At 43.5% G+C, this 18,097-nt stretch overlaps 1 protein-coding gene and 1 long non-coding RNA gene across 3 annotated transcripts in view; one reads left to right on the top strand and one right to left on the bottom strand.

Annotated features, from left to right (window-relative positions):
- The window catches only part of LOC142502498 (uncharacterized), a 35,338-nt gene extending 33,279 nt beyond the window's left edge, over positions 1-2,059 (bottom strand). For both annotated transcript variants that reach the window (XR_012803778.1, XR_012803779.1), the window contains exon 1: positions 645-2,059. This is a non-coding gene — a long non-coding RNA (uncharacterized LOC142502498). The remainder of the gene's footprint in view (positions 1-644) is intronic.
- RBM15 (RNA binding motif protein 15) lies at positions 808-17,890 on the top strand. Its single transcript, XM_075613573.1, has 2 exons — positions 808-13,948; positions 14,897-17,890. The coding sequence occupies exon 1, from the start codon at positions 1,104-1,106 to the stop codon at positions 3,639-3,641; it is 2,538 nt and encodes an 845-aa protein (XP_075469688.1). The 5' UTR covers positions 808-1,103; the 3' UTR covers positions 3,642-13,948; positions 14,897-17,890.
- Positions 17,891-18,097: the final 207 nt, after the last annotated feature.

Here is an 18,097-nt window from a genome sequence, read left to right as displayed (position 1 = left end):
ACTTTAAAAAAAACAAATAAAAACAAAGTGTGTTTGTAATTGGCTGGCGAAGTACACGTGACGCGGCTGCCGCTTGAAATCACAACTTCAGTTGTCTCCTTCAAGTGCAGCAGCGTCAACGCTGTACTTCGCCGCCGGGGGTCATTTCCACTTTGAAAAGTCCCACACACCAAAGCGAAAGAGTGGCGAATGTGCGCGCGCACGTAAGCGCAAGTCACATCGCATCTTGTCTGAACGAGGCCTTACAAGCCTCTTTCCTAATGTCAACAAATCTAATTTAGCTAGCCCCTCCTCATAACTCAGATTTTCCATCCCCTTTATTAATTTGGTGGCTCTTCTCTGTGTGGATTCTGGGCTCTGGTTCTGACATGATACTGGCTCATGTTCTGATTCTGGGCTCTGGTTCTGACAGGACACTAGTTCCTGTGCTGATTCTAGGCTTTGGTTCTGACAGGACACTAGTTCCTGTGCTTTTTTGTGGCTCTGGTTCTGTTGGTTCAGACGTGTCTCTCTTCTATTTACTTGATACAATGTATGGGGTTCTGATGTGACACCCTGCATGCTTATGGAATGACTGGACTTTATTTTATGGCGCTGACAGGACCCGGTTGCTAGGTAGATTGGCCCCTCCCATAGTCCCGCACCTCACGGACGCCTGTCCAATCACACAGCAGCCCGCCCTTGATTGACAGCGATTTCCACCTATCACCAGCGCTTTATGAACGGTAAGTATTATTGTCATTTTGCTGTCTGGACAGTGCATGCAGACCGGGAACTGCCGGGGGGGCTTCCGGTCTAGGGACTTCACACCCCTGAGAAAAAAAAAACGGTCTCTGCTCCGGGGCCAAAGGGCGGGAGTAGCGGACGTGACGTCACCGACGCCATCCACCAGAGGGACGCGCTGCGTATCCCGCCCGCGTCTTCTAGATTGACAGCCTGTCCCGTCCAATGCAAACCGCGCGGGGTTCCAGCTGTCGGCCAATCAGCGTGCAAGGCGGACCCCACCAGCGAGCGCGAGCTGTAAGATGGCGCCAAGCCACCGTGTGTGAGGCGAGCCGCTGTCGGACACACTAAAAAAAAAAAAAAACGCCTGTGCATCCGCCATGAAAGGAAAAGAACGCTCCCCGGCCAAGGCCAAGCGGTCCCGGGGGGCGGAGGAGCCAGCTCGGGAGCGCGCGGGGAAAAAACAGCCGCAGCTCAGCTCGGTGGGCGGTAGTAACGGGAGCGGCTCGGCCGGGAAGGCCTCGGAGACCAACGCCGGGCGCCGCGGCCTTCACCTCGACAAGGGCCGCGAGTATGATAACCCCGGCAGAGCCCCGGGGCTACACGCCTACGGCTCCCCGGGGGCCAGCAGCGGGAGCGGCAGCAGCAAGGGAGTGGACAACCGCGCAGGTGTCGGGGCGGTGGGTGGCCGCGGGGCCGAGGCCCGGGCCGAGCTGGAGTACAAGTCCCTGCGTATCAGCGAGCTGGGCTCCTCGCTCAGCGACGAGGCAGTGGAGGACGGGCTGTTTCACGAGTTCAAGAAGTTCGGCGACGTCAGCGTGAAGATATCCCGCACCGGGAAAGAGCGGGTGGCCCTGGTGAACTTCCGGCGGGCGGAGGATGCCCGAGCCGCCAAACACGCCCGGGGGAGGCTGGTGCTGTACGACCGGCCGCTGAAGATCGAGGCGGTGTACGTCAGCCGCCGGCAGAGCCGCTCGCCGTTGCCTGGGGAGAAGGAGCAGCCCTACCAGGCCGCTGGCCTTCCAGCCTCCGTGAACACCGTTGCCGCGCACCGGCATCCGCACGGGCAGCGGGGCCTATCCCCTGGCGGCCTGGGTTACAGGGATTACCGGCTGCAGCAGCTGGCTTTAGGCCGCCTTCCGCCACCTCCTCCACCGCCTTTACCCCGGGAACTAGAGAGGGAACGTGACTACACCTTCTACGAGGGTCGGGTGCGGCCCACCTACCCGATTGAACCCCGATTGAACTTCCGGGAGCAGGAGATCTCCCCCGAGGACGACCAGAGGGCCAACCGGACCCTGTTCCTAGGCAACCTAGATATTGACGTGACTGAGAGCGAACTGCGCCGGGCCTTTGACCGCTTCGGGGCCATTACCGAGGTGGACATTAAGCGGACTGCTCGCGGACAGTCGTCTACTTACGGCTTCCTCAAGTACGAGAACCTGGATATGGCTCACAGGGCCAAGATGACCATGTCTGGCAAGATTATCCTTCGCAACCCAATCAAAATCGGCTATGGCAAAGCCACCCCCAGCAACCGCCTGTGGGTAGGCGGGCTGGGCCCCTGGGTTCCACTGGCAGCTCTGGCCCGTGAGTTTGACAGGTTTGGCACCATTAGAACTATTGATTACTGTAAAGGGGATAGCTGGGCCTATATACAATATGAAAGCCTGGATGCTGCTCAAGCTGCTTGCACCCAGATGAGAGGCTTTGCTTTAGGGGGACAAGATCGAAGGCTTCGTGTGGACTTTGCGGAATCAGAAAATTGTTATCAGCAGCCATACCTTCAGCCATTGCCCCTGCCTCATTATGACTTGGTGGGGGACACTTTTGGGCATAGGGCTCCAGATCCCCTTAGAGCTAGAGACCGTACACCACCTCTGCTGTATAGGGACAGGGAAAGGGATTTGTATGCAGAGACGGAGTGGGTGCCACCACCCGTGAGAGACAGAAACAGAGTACCCTATGAGCCTATAGAAACTTTAGAGCGCCGGATAGATGGCTGGTCTATTGAGAGAGAGCGTGAAAGAGATGTAGTTAACAGAGACCAGCCCAGGAAAAGGAGGCTGCTAGATGAAGGTCGGCACCTGGACAGGTCTCCTGAGACTGACCGCGCCAGAAAGAGACACTGTGCTACCCCTGAGAGAAGCCCCGAGGGCAGCGGAGTGCGAGACACCCGTTATGGCGACACAGAGCGTGCAGCTAACAGAGTTGAACGTCCCTCACCTTCCAGGGATCGGCGGGGCAGCCTGGAGCGGGGTCAGGGAGACAAGCGTGACCGTAAGAACACTAACTCTGCCGAACAAGACAGGAAGCTCCGGATGGCAGAGTGTAAAACTCCGTTCATAAAGGTCGAGCGTCCCGATAGCAGCACCAAGGTGAAATCACCACAGAAACCAGATGGCGCACAGAAGTTGTGCTTGGCCTGGCAAGGCATGCTGCTACTGAAAAACAGCAATTTCCCGTCCAACATGCACCTGCTGCAGGGAGATCTTGGCATCGCTACCAACCTGCTGGTTGAGGGATCCTCGGGAGGAAAAGTAGCCCAGCTAAAGATCACTCAGCGTTTACGACTGGACCAGCCCAAGCTCGATGAAGTAACTCGACGTATCAAAGTGGCTGGGCCCAATGGCTATGCCATCTTACTAGCTGTTCCTGGCACCTCTGAGGGTTCTGGGGATCAAGCCAGTTCCACTCAACGACCCTTGAGAAACCTTGTGTCCTATTTAAAGCAAAAACAGGCTGCAGGAGTCATCAGCCTGCCAGTGGGGGGGAATAAAGACAAGGATCACACGGGAGTCCTTCATGCCTTCCCACCCTGTGATTTCTCACAGCAGTTCCTGGATTCAACAGCAAAAGCCCTCGCCAAATCAGATGATGACTACCTTGTTATGGTTATTGTACGCGGGGCATCTTAATTCAATGTTTATTTTTACTAACACTGTTCACAAGGTATTATGGGATACAGTATAATCTTTTAGTTTTGTTATAGCTAGTCCAGTCTTTGTACTGCAGTTTTGTACCCTGTCTAGTAAAGATATACATATAATACATCTGGACTGGAAACAAAAACAGGTCCCCCTTATAGAGCATATAGTCCCTTGTTCATATATCTTTTTTTTTTTTTTTTTCTTCAGTCATTTTCTTTTCCTTCTGTCAACTTCTGCAAATAAAACCCAACCACTGCTTTGATTTGGTATTGGGAATTTATGGAGCTGCTAGTGAATCGGAAGCTCTCATGCAGGTTTTTGAATCTGTAAAATCAAGGTACTTTTTCATACTTTAAAAAATTATGTAGGTAGCTCGCCATACTACTCAAAGCCTTCAAATTTGAAACCAGCTTCACATCAGTACCAGTCCAAAGTAGTCAAAAGCAACATGATTAAATAAAATACAGAACTCTGACTTTTTAAATAAACGTAAAATAAAATTGAGCAAATACATTTAAAATAATAGTTGTCAGAGCACTGTTCCCGTTTATCCGTTCCCATTTCTTTGAAGTTTAAAAAAAAGCTTTATCTTGTGTTTAGTGCAAATACAGTGTTCTAGAGTCTTTGAGAAGCATGCTCTTTCACAACCCCAACCATATTAAACATCTATAGCAGGAGTGGCCTACTCCAGTCCTCAATGGCCACCAACAGGTCGGGTTTTAAGGATATCCCTGCTTCAGCACAGGTGGCTGTCTCACTGAGCAACTGATTGAACCACCTGTGCTGTGCAGGAATATCCTTAACACCTGACCTGGTGGTGGTCCTTGAGGACTGGAGTTGGCCACCTCTGATCCAAGGGGACAATGTCTTGTTGCAGTTTGTCCTTCTTTTTTTTTTGCTATGAGCGCACACGACGACAATGCATTCGTTTTGGTGCAATGTCGTCGGCACTATAAGCGCAGCCCAAGATTCCTCCTGGGGAAAAAAATGATGGTGCCCCCAAAAGAAAAAATAAGTACCTACAAATGTTTCTGTAAGTGGCAAAATATTAGCCATGGTGCATTTGATTTTACTGCTTCAGAAAATTGCACAATAGTTTCTTTAAAGTGGCTATTCCTCTTTGTATTTTGTTTTGCTTTTGACTAGGTGGGAAGCATGGGGTCTCTGAAGTGCGTTGATTTCAGCTCTGGGTACCACCTGCTCCCTGAGATACGTCGGAAGGGCCCTGTTTGGCACAGAACATGTTTATTTAAAGGTCCCATGGGCCAATAGCAAGCCGCAACTTCCTAATGGTCCGAGGGACTTGCACACAGCAGTGAGATGCCGGCATAACCTGACGATAGAAGTATCTTGGGGAGCAGGGGGTCCCTGGAGATTAAATTAAATGCGTTTCTGCTCCGGAGACCCCCTGCTTTCCACCTATATATTTATTAAAGGCAAAGGTCCTTTAACATGCCTTTATTTGTTTTTCTTTGAATCCTATTTCCGTAAGTGTGATGCATGAATTTTAATTTTGTCTACATTTCCTTAATTTCATTTGTCGTGTTAATAGTTTACTAATCCATTTTTTTTTTTTTAAATTTTTTTTTTAACACTGAATTTGTAATAACATTGTATTGAAACATTGCAAGCAGCAAGAAAATACAGATTGCTAGTTTGTAATGTAAAAGCCTCCTACCTATAGAGGATGACACACTCAAGCCAATGCAGTCAAAATGCCTAAAAAAAAAAAAAAACTTGTCTGACTGAATTGCTGGAGTATTCTTAGTGCGCTTATAAAATGGCTATTCATCTTTCCTACCTCTCCATTAAGACATGTATGTGATGGAATATAGTGGTATGTTATATACAATTTGTATAAGCCAATCTACTGTATTAGAAGAAAGCCATTGTATAAGCAATTAACTGTCCTCTATTGCCCATCTATGTGAACAAGTTCCACTGTATCCCATAATGCAGTCTGGGTTTGTAGCAGTGGCCATGTCTGGCAAATGTAGAAGAAACCTTTGTTACAAACGAACATTTTGTGCTTACATTAGAATGCAAGTGAATTAGCGGTGCTTTCCAAAACAGTTATATATATAAATGCTTCTTTTTTTTTTTTTTGGTTAATTTGTCTTGACACGTGCATAGAATGTTCAAAAGCCCAAACCACGAAGTAAATTCATTCCTGTACCAAAATGGGTTAACGATTAGTAATCATGCACAGTTTATTGTTGAAAAAGAATTAATGCTATTTGAGGAAGTCCACTTTGTGCAGTGACCCAGGAATGTAGACTTTCTTTTCCTGTGTATCTTATGTTTTGGTAAATTGGCCACTGATCCTGCTTTTGGCACACAAACACAGTATCATTCTCCGGAATGTCAGGCCCGGGCTTTCACTTTTCTATAGGTAGCACAATTAATGTCTTAACCTCCGAGATGGAGATATTTAGGTAACAACATATACAATGGTGCAGACTTTGAATGTGTCTGCAGCTATTTGTGCTTTCTGTTTGGTGTAGTGATAAAGCAATTTTCTTTACATTAAACTTTTTTTTAGATGCCTAAAATTAGGATGTATAACTGGCATTCATCTTATTGTGAGTGTTTATAGTCCAGTAAACGTGGTTATCCTAATTTATTGGCATGTCTTGTTATATACTGTACACCTAGACACATTGTGTGCTGACTTTGACATTAGTACACACACTACTTGTACAAAGCAGCTATATGGTTTATTATATACTAAACTCCATAGCAGTGATTCTTTCTGTTTGCAATAAAGAGCATAACTGCACCAAGGACACCCATCATAAAATGGTACATTCCTAAAATTAGCACTGCCCCGGAACGGTCTTCTGCCAGTAGACGTTCTTACTCTTTACCCATTTTTCTCTACGTTTTTAGCTAAATTAATGAAAATCTGTGCAGTCAGTGTTTGAAAAGAAGCTGAATGTTGGTTGCAACTGTTTGTTACAGTGATAGACAAACAACCCATCACGTGCAGGCAGGCCTGTGAGTACGTATCCCTAGTTTGATATGTTTGCATACCTGCTCAATGGTTCAGTCCTAATGAGTCAATCAAACAAAAAAAACAACTGCTTTATTTTCTCTCTTCCTAACCACCAAGTTCATTATGAAACCCCAGTAATTTTCTATAATTGAGAATAGCCATCCCATACTCAAATGTCTATAATTGTGATTTTCCAAAAACGGAAATCTTTATCCAGTTTGGTTTGCTCCCCCAACAAAAGCAGAATGTACTGTATTCTTTGACTGTTAGTGCTTTGCTATGTGTCTGGCCGAACAGTGAATAGTTATTAAATTTCTCTATATGTATCAATCTATGGCTAGAATGGTAGCAATTGCAGCTTTGTATGCTGCAAAGTTGTCTGCACCTTGGGTAAAATGATAAAAATTAAAATAGTAATTACTGACACACGACGCTGCAGTCGAGCCTCAGTACTTCACTACTCGGTAGTCTTCGTCCATCAGCAAAACCTAAATTATCTCGTTGTTTTTTCAACTTCTGCTTTTGTCAGTGATGCTAACTGAATGAGAATAGAAGTCATGGACCAAAACAGGATGGCATTGCAAGGCTGCCTGACCAGTGTATTCATCCGATCCTTCACTGCAGCTTCCGGTGTCTTTATCCATTTGGAGAGCTCGTGACCCATCTATTTATATATATATTGATTTTATTTTAAGCCATAAACTAGAAGTTATGTTTACCTATCAAACTAAGATAGCTGATGATGGGACACCCTTTCTGTAAGAGGTCTCTGCATTTTGTAAAACTAAAGATGCCACTGTCGCCTGTTTGTGTTTCTTTCAGAAGCCTGTACAGTAGGGGTGTGCAACTTCAGTCCTCAAGGGCCACCAACAGGTCAGGTTTTCAGGATATCCCTGCTTGAGTACAGGTGGCTCAAACAGTGACGGTCTTGGACTGAGCCACCTGTGCTGAAGCAAGGATATCCTGAAAACCTGTCCTGTTGGTGGCCCTTGAGGACTGGAGTTGCCCACCCATGCTGTAGTGTATAGTCAAGTGGTATGTTAATGGCACCTGCAGCAGAAAAATAAAAATGAAAGCATCATTCGTGAATGTGCGTGCAATGTACATATATTCATTCTTAAATAATGTATGTCCAGACTCTATCAAAGAATCTGTAAAAGCCAAGAAATGCACCCAAATTAAGTCTGTAGTTTTGCATATGCATGGTTGAGTTTAATAGCCATTTTTTTTGTGAAGGTCCAAGGAAGTTTCTTTGAATTTAAGGTTTCCAAACAAAAACTGTTTTGTTCTTTGTAAAAAAATATCAATGTGTTTTCATGTGGAATGACATTTCAAGTCTTGTGTATTTTGGAATCTATGAAACTGTCCAAATTATGCTTTATCTGCTCATCTCTGGGCCCACTGCATCTATATATATATAATACTTGGTTTTACACCAGAAGTAATAGCTTGTAGCCAGAAAATCTTCAGTTCATTCTGGTTCCCCTACTTTTCTTATTTGCCTCCTGTCTCGTATCTTTAAATTTCAAATTGGAGGATTTTGTTTTTGGCACGTACCCTCCCCCCCCCCCCCTTTTTAAGTACAGCATGATCTTCATTACAAGTTACTAGTTATCTTCTTCTTTTTTTTTTTTTTTTTTTTTTAGTAATAAACTAAACTTGAATTCTGGTGCAGAAACTTCTTATCAGGTGCAACGTCCTTTTGGTATTTTCATAGTGCTTAGGACACATTGTGAGATGCCTAAATGAACCTAAAAAAACTGCTGACTATCCAAGGACCATTATTTGTATGGTAGGATGACAAAAATAACACTACAATTCATTGTTGGTTCTCTGAGGTGATGTAGTAAATATATGCTGACTGTGTTCTTCAAATGCAAAATTAGTCTTTCTATATCTTGTTGGATAGGCTGATTGTTCCATGTTAAAATTACTAAAGATTGTACCTTTTGGGTGGAATTGGTGCAGAGTAATCGCAAAAGGAAGAATGCTTTCAGATGTTTAACACTCCATTTCTGTTCAGCTATGTTTTTTGGGAAGCCGTGAAATGTCAAGTTAGTACTTGTGTAATATCTAACCCATTCTCCCTCCAAATGTACAGCTGGCAAACTGAGAAAAGAAGTCTGCTCTTCAGGGGGCAGTTAACAAGTGGAAAATTGGAAGAAAGTGTCTGTTTAGCATTTTACTCAATTGGCAGCGTTAACAAAAAAATATATATTGTGTATCTGCTATTGTGATGCCAATTCCCGTGTTTTAAGTGAAAACGTGATGACTTCATTGCTTTGTGCTGTATACACAAGATTTCTGGAAAGGGAGGAGTACCCCTTTCTGCCGTTCTCAGCTTAACATGGCGGTCATTGAAACCGTGCACACACAGTTGAGCTGATTTTGTTTCATTCTCAATAAATTTTCTTTTGAGGAAAATGTCTTTCTGCCTGGAAGTGAATTGACAACAAAACCTCTGACCCTTTGGTTTTTCAGCCTAGGGGTTCTCAGAGTCTGAATGCTTGATTTGTAAGACAAAGGCCATGGTTCATAATCAACAAGCAGTAAAACATTGACATGTTCATTTTTAAAATGTTTTTTTGCTTTTGTTTCTTTTATATATATATTTTTTCCGTACAAGTGGAAGATCCTCCTGTTTCTGGTTGCAGTATCCGTTTTATTTGCATTGAACGGATTTGGCTGCTCATTCACCGTTGGGAGGCGGAGGCACCTGTGTCTGTAATTTTACTGCAAGAAGCAGAGAAAATTCCGAGCCTTTCATCCCATGTCTGAGGCCGGCACATCGCTGCTTTTGAAGAGCACAGTTGCTACATTTTAAAGAGTTATTGTGTCCATCCAGATTGACCCCAATTTGGTTTTAATTTTGAAGTTTGCTTTTATCTTTCACGTATGATTTTGCAGCAGATTCTCAAAACAAAGAAAAGAATCACCCTAGAGAATATAAAAAGTAATAAAGAGGCCTTTGGTAACAGATTGAGGAGCCATCCACTTCTGGGATCTGTGAGCACAGTTGCGCAGTGGTGGGTTTTAGCTCTCAGGAGAAGAGTGGGTCACCGGTGTGTAATTTCTCCCTTTTCATTGGTCATCCTTGAGACCAGCTGAGAGGGGCTCTGTGACACATTGGATTTGCATGCACACTGGTCTTTATGTTAGCAGCAGGAATCACTATTTGTACCATACGCCTCACTTTGTAAGGCAAAGCATGAATACTCTTGGAGTCACCTTTTGAAACCAAATTGTGCTGCAGCTGCTGCATCCTGTCAGGTTGTGTAGCTCTGTGGAAAGTCGGTTGCCGTTACAAGAGTACAAAGGTGTTGCAGCAGGAGATTGCATGGCACAGTAAGAGCAGCTCGTGAAGAGGAGCAAAGCTTGGAGCACCGTTTGTCACCAGAGACCTCTCTCTGGTTCTTGGTCAGGATGCAGCAGTGGCAGAGCTGGTGAAGATGCATCGATCACTTGCTGCAGTTACCATTTCCATCTTCCAGCGGATGGGAGGAGCACAGGTGGTGGCTGCATCCAGAGGAGCTGGCTGCTGCTAGGGAACAGGTGATTATCAGCAACAGATGTCCTGATCTGTGCTCTGCAAGGAGTGTTCCCAGGGAAATCTCTTGCAAAAAGGTAAGGTGGTTCTCTCAAAAGGCAAGTTGCAATTCAAGGGAGACCAATGTTTTGTGTTTAGTGAATTTTCTTGCACATCACACTTAGTGTTGTACGTTAGTTACACAAGTAATGTTTTTGTTACAATTTTGCACTTCCATGTTACAGCCTGCAGGTAACTACCATCACTATCCTTTTTATATTTAACATTTTTTCTTGCAATAGTCCGTTTTACTTTTGTCAATTTGGTTTTCTGGTCGGTTACAGTAGATATTTGACCCCAAGAGTTTGCAGCGTAATATATTGTTGCTTCAGGTACATGGAGATAAAGTGGCTTTGTAAGGTCACAGGGCTCTGAGCTCATGCCTTCCCTTACATATTTTCCTACTTATTGTTTACATAAGCTTCTCACGCTAACAAATCCTACAGATAACATGCCCTGCTCTCTCCCCAGAAGCTTCAATACGCTCAATTTCCCCTTTAAACATAATGGAAAGGGAAAATCTCTGCACATTTACCCTATTTTATCCCTTGGACCTAAACCTTAGTGCGGATGTAATTACTCATGTTGCACGTCAATAATTCTGAAATATCTGGACTAAAATGAGGCTTTCGGAAGTTTCATCTTGAAAATGTTTTAACATACAACTGAGTATTACTGCTACCCCTCAATTTTTTATTTCTTCAATTTCCTATCTTCTGTCTTACATTTTTTTTCAGTACATTTGGGGCGGGCGGGCGGTTGTCCACGAAAGCCATGCTAAAGTTTCAGAAACTTGTTGAGCTGAGAAATAACAGCAGAACCAAAGTGGCCTAGCAAAATATTATGCAGCTGTATGGCAAGATTTGTTGCAATGGAAGACATTTGTTTTGCACATCGATATTAAATGGTATACTTCACATTGACTTTAAACAAACGCACAGATACCCAGCAAGCGCTCAGAAACCCCCCCAAATTACCACACAATATATATGCATACAAGTGTCAAAAGGAGTGCTACTGGGCGTGGCTATTTATATAAAACAAGAAACAGAAGTCCAGAGCAACATCCAATGTGACAAAAATACACAGTGAAATACTTATCTCTTGAAAAAAGGGTCATTTAGTTAACCCTTTGGCCAAAGCGTGTAAGCCTGTGAGCCACTTTCAAGGCATGACCATAATATCGCAGGTCCTAACACTAACATTGACTTTGCCTTGTTCTGTTATGGAAAATCCATTTATTTGTATAATTTTTATTAACTTTGTAATTTACAAAAAAAAAATATTTCCAAAAACAAATTTACCTTTTTTATTGTTTCAGTGATGCTCCATCCTGATTATTGCTTCAAAATACTATTATGTACACATTAAGAGGGAACATGGATCAAAAAGGTGCAATTTACACTAAACATGGAGCATCTGTGTCCATATGCGAGCAGCTACATGTATGAATCTTTCAGATCTGGTTTATTCCGTTTGGCGCAGAGAATAACGCCGCCTAAACCTGGCGGATTCATTCGGCGCAGAGGAATTGCACTGGTTATAGGCGCAACTATTACTTTACATATAACATTGCTCTTCACTCCTCTTCTAACTCGTCCTATAACCGCTCCCCAAAACAGGTGGAGTAAATCGGGGCAAAAAATGATATTGATGCAGTCAGTGACACAATGTTTTGGAGCAATGCTCCATATAGGGTTCCCAACCTTTTTGTTTTTTACACTGCACCCCCTGCTAGAAAGTGGTGCAAACCCCCTAATTAAAAAAATACAATTTAAAAAATATATATTATTGCCAACTCAGACTATAGCAAACACCACTGTCTCTGATACCAGGCAGTATAGTGTCCTCAGTTCATGATGGACACGCTTAATAAGGCCCCAAACTGCCCCTCAGTGTATGCAGACAGCATAGGGGGGTATAGCTGTCACTGCGGGAGTTTCCAAAGTCACGCCCCACAATTCCTTGCTACTGTGGATGCAGGAACCACTGCTCTAGTTTGTAACACTTGTTACATATCCCCATCAGCCTAAAGTATATCCCATAGAGGTGGAATACCTGGCATATTATGCACACAACAATTTTTTATGATGTGTAATACATACTGGTTATATGGGACTTTCTGCCGCGCATACTACATTTATAATCCGGATAAAGTTGAAGGTACCCCTTCCTAGCCTTTCAAAATCTCGTTCTAGCTCTTATTTACATATTGAACTTTCTTTCACTTTCTAGGTATTACCTTGGAAGCTGCTCTTAATATTCACCTGCTAGCAGTTAAGCCCAAGCAAAGGGGGTGATTAGATTTGTTTTCCCTCTATTTGAGATATTGCTAAGCAATGAGGCGTTAAATGTGAAAGTGGTTAACGCCCAATGAGCAGCTTTCTCTAGATCCTCTCATTACTCTGCTTGCTAGAGTATTGCTAATTTATTCCCACGGGGAACAAATTGGCCTACAGTCACACCTGTGCTGCTGCCTCTCGGTTTGTGCACCAGTGCTACAGATTCAACTTGGGTATTGCAGGGTTAGCCAGGGATTGTGCGCCAGTGCCAGCATGGAGAGGTAGGACGCTGGTACCCAGAGTCAAACGCACACAGCCAAACTGGGATTTGGGAATTTTTTGTTCGGTCACGTGGCTGGAGACAGTGAAAGAAGAGATGCTTGGGGAACAGGCCTGCAATACATTTCTGTCCAAGTTGATGTTGCAGAGAATGTGTAATTTGAGGGTTTTATCACAAGCCCAGCACACCTTTTTGAGCTCTGTTATTTATTTTAAAAGCACTTCTATTCTGCAGCACAGTACAATGGAGTGGGAAAACCAATAACAATAAAACATGTAAGTGAGAAAGACTGGTACAATGAGTAACAAACAAAAGATTTCTATAGAAGGGGAGCTGTGTAAAGTCCATAGAGAAGGCACACTGAGGTCAAACATCAACATTTTGTTTTACAGAGGGACTATAAAAAAACAAATGCTCATGTTAACAATGTCTTTATATAGTTCTAACGTATACATCTTTAAAAACATTAACCTATACAAATAATGCCATATTCAAGGCTCAGAAAGCATCTGATTCATAGGTGATCACGTGACTTTGCCGGGGGGGGTGGGGGCAAACACGTTTCATTCACAGGGGCATGTCCAGTTTTTCCTCCTATTTATTTTATTTATTTATAAAATATTTTACCAGGAAGTAATACATTGAGAGTTACCTCTCATTTTCAAGTATGTCCTGGGCATAGAGTAAAACAAATAATACATGGTTACAAGTACACACATTCCTGTAACCTGTTCAGATGACTGGAGTTTTCCTTGTACTGTAGATAATCTCACCCTTTGCTTTCAGGAATACAGCCGTATTATATTGGGCCTGTAAGAAGTTGCAAAATGTGACCATCTCTATCACTAAAATTTCTTCATAGGTGTAGTTTGTACAAGTGCTTTCCAGATCTGGTCTTCATCTCAAATGTATTGTAGATGGTTCTTCTGAAGAGGCGTGAGGTACCCATACAACTACAATTATAAAGATCTCCCATTAGCATGGATACTGCTAGTCTTTCATGAAACTGCTGTGTGGAATGATATGGTGTCCTACCACATTTAGTAACTAACCTTTCTTCCCAGCATAAACCTATTCGGGTTAAACATCCTTTTGTGCACAAGGAACAAGCACTGTGGCGTTGTCTGGAAGACCTAGTAATGTACATCTCAGGTATAGTTCATTCCTTTGTATGTTTCGCTTTTGTTTAACTGATGTCATACTATGTACTAAACCATACAAGTTCCATGTCTGTGATCTTCACCATAAATAGCCTGGGCCTTTACAAACCAGGAATTTGTGATACACACTGCTCTCCTGATAAACATTAGGCATGTCATGATAATATCATGAGATATTGAGTATTTTTTAATCAATCTGGTACTTCAGGGGTTAACGTTGGTTACAAATACAAGAAATGCTTTTATGGCCAGGCCTAGTTTATAGGACTGATAGAATCTAGAGAGAATGGCATCTGTTTTTACCAGAAGGGATTGCATTATGGCTTTCCTGACACTAGAATAAACAGGATGCTTGTAAGTGTACCTTCAAAGACCATCCTTTTTGGAGGGTTCAGGGGTCGTGGCTAAGAAGGTATTCCAAAAAAAGAGTACATGTATTAAATCCTGAAGCTATCACGGCCCTGAGACCTAATCTGAAGAATAACGAATAGATATTTGTAACAGTTGCACTGAGACGGATGCAGTAGGGCCAAACCCTTCATGTTTCAGAGTTGGCAAGGGACAGATACCCATTTGTCATTCAAACTTACAAGCAGGCCGGCAAAATTAGTACAATAGGGCCCCGCTTCTCTACGTTTCGCTTCTCGGCGATCCGCCAATAAGGCGGGCCCTTTCGCGGTACCGTCTGCGTATGCGCAGAAGGGGGAGCTGCTGATTCTGGGCAGGAAAGACGGAAAATCGCCGGTGGACATAGCATTTGCTATGTTCCGCTTTTTGGAGATTTTCGCTTTTCGGCGGCAGCCTAGAATGGAACCCGCCGTATGAGTGGGGCCCTACTGTATTGTTATATTTGGGGAAAACTCACCAGGAAAGGTTTTTTTTGTGTGTGTGTCATGTCTACCCATGTGACTGATGACGGGTGGGCTTATGTTGGTTTCAGTGGGAGAAGAATGGTATACAGGTCTTACCAAAAGATTATGAAAATCAGAATTCAACAGAGGTGTGTGTTGGGATCAGAACACATGGATTCTCTTCTACTCCAGTGACCTCTCTGGGACAGGACCTATGACATGGTAATGTACTGTATAGGGATTTCTGCTTATTTTTATCCTTTTTATTTTAAGAAACTGGTCTACATTTATTAGAACTGTATGTTCTTGTAATCTTTTTCTGTAATCTAAGCACTGCTATCTAATAAATATATATATATATATATATATATATATATATATATATATATATATATATATATATATTTCAAAAGTACTGCTTTGGGCTCTGACATGGCACGCTTTGTAGAGAGTAAAGTACGTTTTCAAACACATTTTACTATAACAGATTTTTCTGTGTCGTGCATAGTTGTTTCCTAATAAACAGGTACCATTTTGGGTTGCCAGGTGTCTTATCCAAAAATACTGGACACAATGGTGAAAAATACAATGCGCTCAGTCGGGGTGAAGAGTGCCCCCTCCCCAGAATCATCTCATTCTCTTCCCCCCCCCCCATCATCATCATAGTCCACCCGCTCATCATCTCATTTCCCCCCCATCATAGTCCCACCCTCCATCATCATCATCATCATCATCATTTAATTTTCCACTCACATCATCATCCTCTTATTCACCCCCTTTCATCTTCTTCCCCCCATATCATCATATCTCTCTTTACCCCCCCCCCCCCACCCCATCATCATATTCCACCGCCACCCCCCCCCTCCCCAATATCATCATCTCAGCCCACCTGGCAACCCTATTACTATTAGACTCTGCAAATTACATATTTGATCATTATTTCGTGGTGGCAGCGGATAATAAATAGATTGCAACCGAGTAAGGGTAAAAATAACACATTTGGAGTACCTTGCGCAGGAGAAAGGTGAGTTGGCTAGAGTGGCCGTGTGTATTAACCCTGGTTGCATATCCATGTCACCTGCTCACTTGTGTGCGGTTCGTGTCTGATTAGGTATATGGGGACGGAGTGAGGGGAGATATTCTCCATTTGAGGGACCTTTGCGGAAGGTGAAAAGTGGGCCAGCTAGAGAGCTGTGTATTAACCCTTGTCCCGTATGCAGGTCACACGCTCACAGGTGTAATGGTGTGTAATACTGCTCTTATACACTAGGCATAGCGTATAACACTCATACCACACAATGAGCTATGCCTTACTTAAAGGAAGAGTGTTTCTATTAAAGTATTTCATTTTGCTTAATATAAAATGATAGTAACACTTTCATATTGCTGGTGAACATACTTGTGAATGATTAATGCATTATTTCCTTTCAGAAAGAAAATATTTTAACTTGCCTTTTTCTCTTTACTTCATTCTGCCTGCATGGGTTTTTTTTTTTATTTGAGGAATTTAAGTATGTATTGAAAATATTTTCTAGGGAAAGTTAATTGTGATGACTTTTTTTTTTTGCAGAGAAAGCACTTGATGTAACTTTAAAATGTTAGAACCTGAGCTGCAACCTCACCAGGGTAAAGGGTTCCCTAAAAAAAAAAAGTTACTTCTCACAAAGTACTGGAAGGTGCAAATGAATCTAACGGCTGTGTAGTTTTATTACCTTTGCTCCTCTGCCTATGAGCACGTTATAATCGTGGAGCAAAAGTGGTTTCCGCTACACGAGAAACCCCAGGGCTTCACGCTGATCCCATGCAGAAGGTAAGACGGATTGTAACACTTTACACACCAGGCAGCATTGGACTCGCTGGATAACGGATGTGAAATCATGCTAGTCTTAAAACAGGTATTTGGGGTTCTTTTTAGTCACTGGGTACTTTGTATACCCACAGCTTAGCAGCTCAGATGGAACCTCTGCTGAAGGTCCATCTTAGGCAACGAAAACTAATGCAAATAGCAGCTCAGCAGCTCGGTGAAACACACCAAGGTTTTATTTTTTAGTGTGTATATGACACTTATCTATCGTGAACAAACATACCTGTTATAGTATGCATGATACTTTTGTCTCTTCTCTCCCCCCCCCCCCCCCCAAGCAGTGGGAAAGAGGTTCCAGGAGAGCAGTGATACAGCTGCAGGCCTCAGCTGTCGTCGTGCGAGTAAGAAGATAATATGCAGGTTTCTTCAGGTTCTTCACACTTTTTGATCTGACTGCTGCAAGGGAGGCCAACTCCAGTCCTCAAGGGCCACCAACAGACCAGGTATTAGGGATATTCCCTGCTTCAGCATAGGTGACAGTCAGATTATGGTATTACCATACCTGAGACCTTGACAAAGCTTGGGTAGCTGACTGCAGTCCTCAGGGGCCACCAACCTGTGCTGATGCAAGGATATGCTGAAAACCTGTCCTGTTGGTGGCCCTGGAGGACTGCAGTTGACCACCCCTGGCTTACTGTATTGTCATATCTGATGTGCAGCAAATTCTCACAAGTACTGATATACTGGTGGCAATGTTAATGCCATATCTAACTACCATTTCAATATCCAATTCTATACAGTTCATTCTGTACGGTAAGTGTAGTTGTTACTTTTCAATGAGCATAGCAGTAACTTTTTTACAGGATTGGAACGGGGCATCGCCCTCCCGCGCTGAACCGCACTATTTTCAGCTTTCATGGCCCTTAAGGTTCCCAAGATACTGTTACATGTATCACTTCCTTATTTTTAAAGGGGGTTTAAATGGCCATCCAATAGGAAGCCACAAACTGATTGTTGCTGCTACTGGCTGGAGATTTGGCAGCCATTTTGTTTTCCCTGAAGCCGAATTTAACCTGATAACCTCACCAGTATGTATCTCGGGAAGCGTGGGGCTCCCTGGACCTGAAAATAGTGGCGTGTGGCGTGTGGCATGAGGACCCCACGATTCCCATACTGTAAAAGAAAAAAAAGGGGGAGGGGGTGTTCGTATGAGGAACGGCTTCTTTTGGTAGCTGGTATATATTTCTAAAAACAATAAAAGTGTTATTCTAAAGCTTAACCTTTTTGAAGTGTGTGATTTATTGGCAAACACATGATTTTCAATGTCAGGGTAATGAATTCCTGACTTGCAATGATTTGGTGGCATTTAGATTTCAATTTGTTTATTACCAGACCTGAGACCTTAATAAAGCAGGGGTGGGCGACTCCAGTCCTCAAGGGCCACCAGCAGGCCAGGTGACACAGTCGAAGGGATATCCTGAAATCC

This window comes from Ascaphus truei, chromosome 9 (assembly GCF_040206685.1).
Source record: "Ascaphus truei isolate aAscTru1 chromosome 9, aAscTru1.hap1, whole genome shotgun sequence".
Lineage (NCBI taxonomy): Eukaryota > Metazoa > Chordata > Amphibia > Anura > Ascaphidae > Ascaphus > Ascaphus truei.
This window is presented reverse-complemented; position numbering and strand designations above follow the sequence as displayed.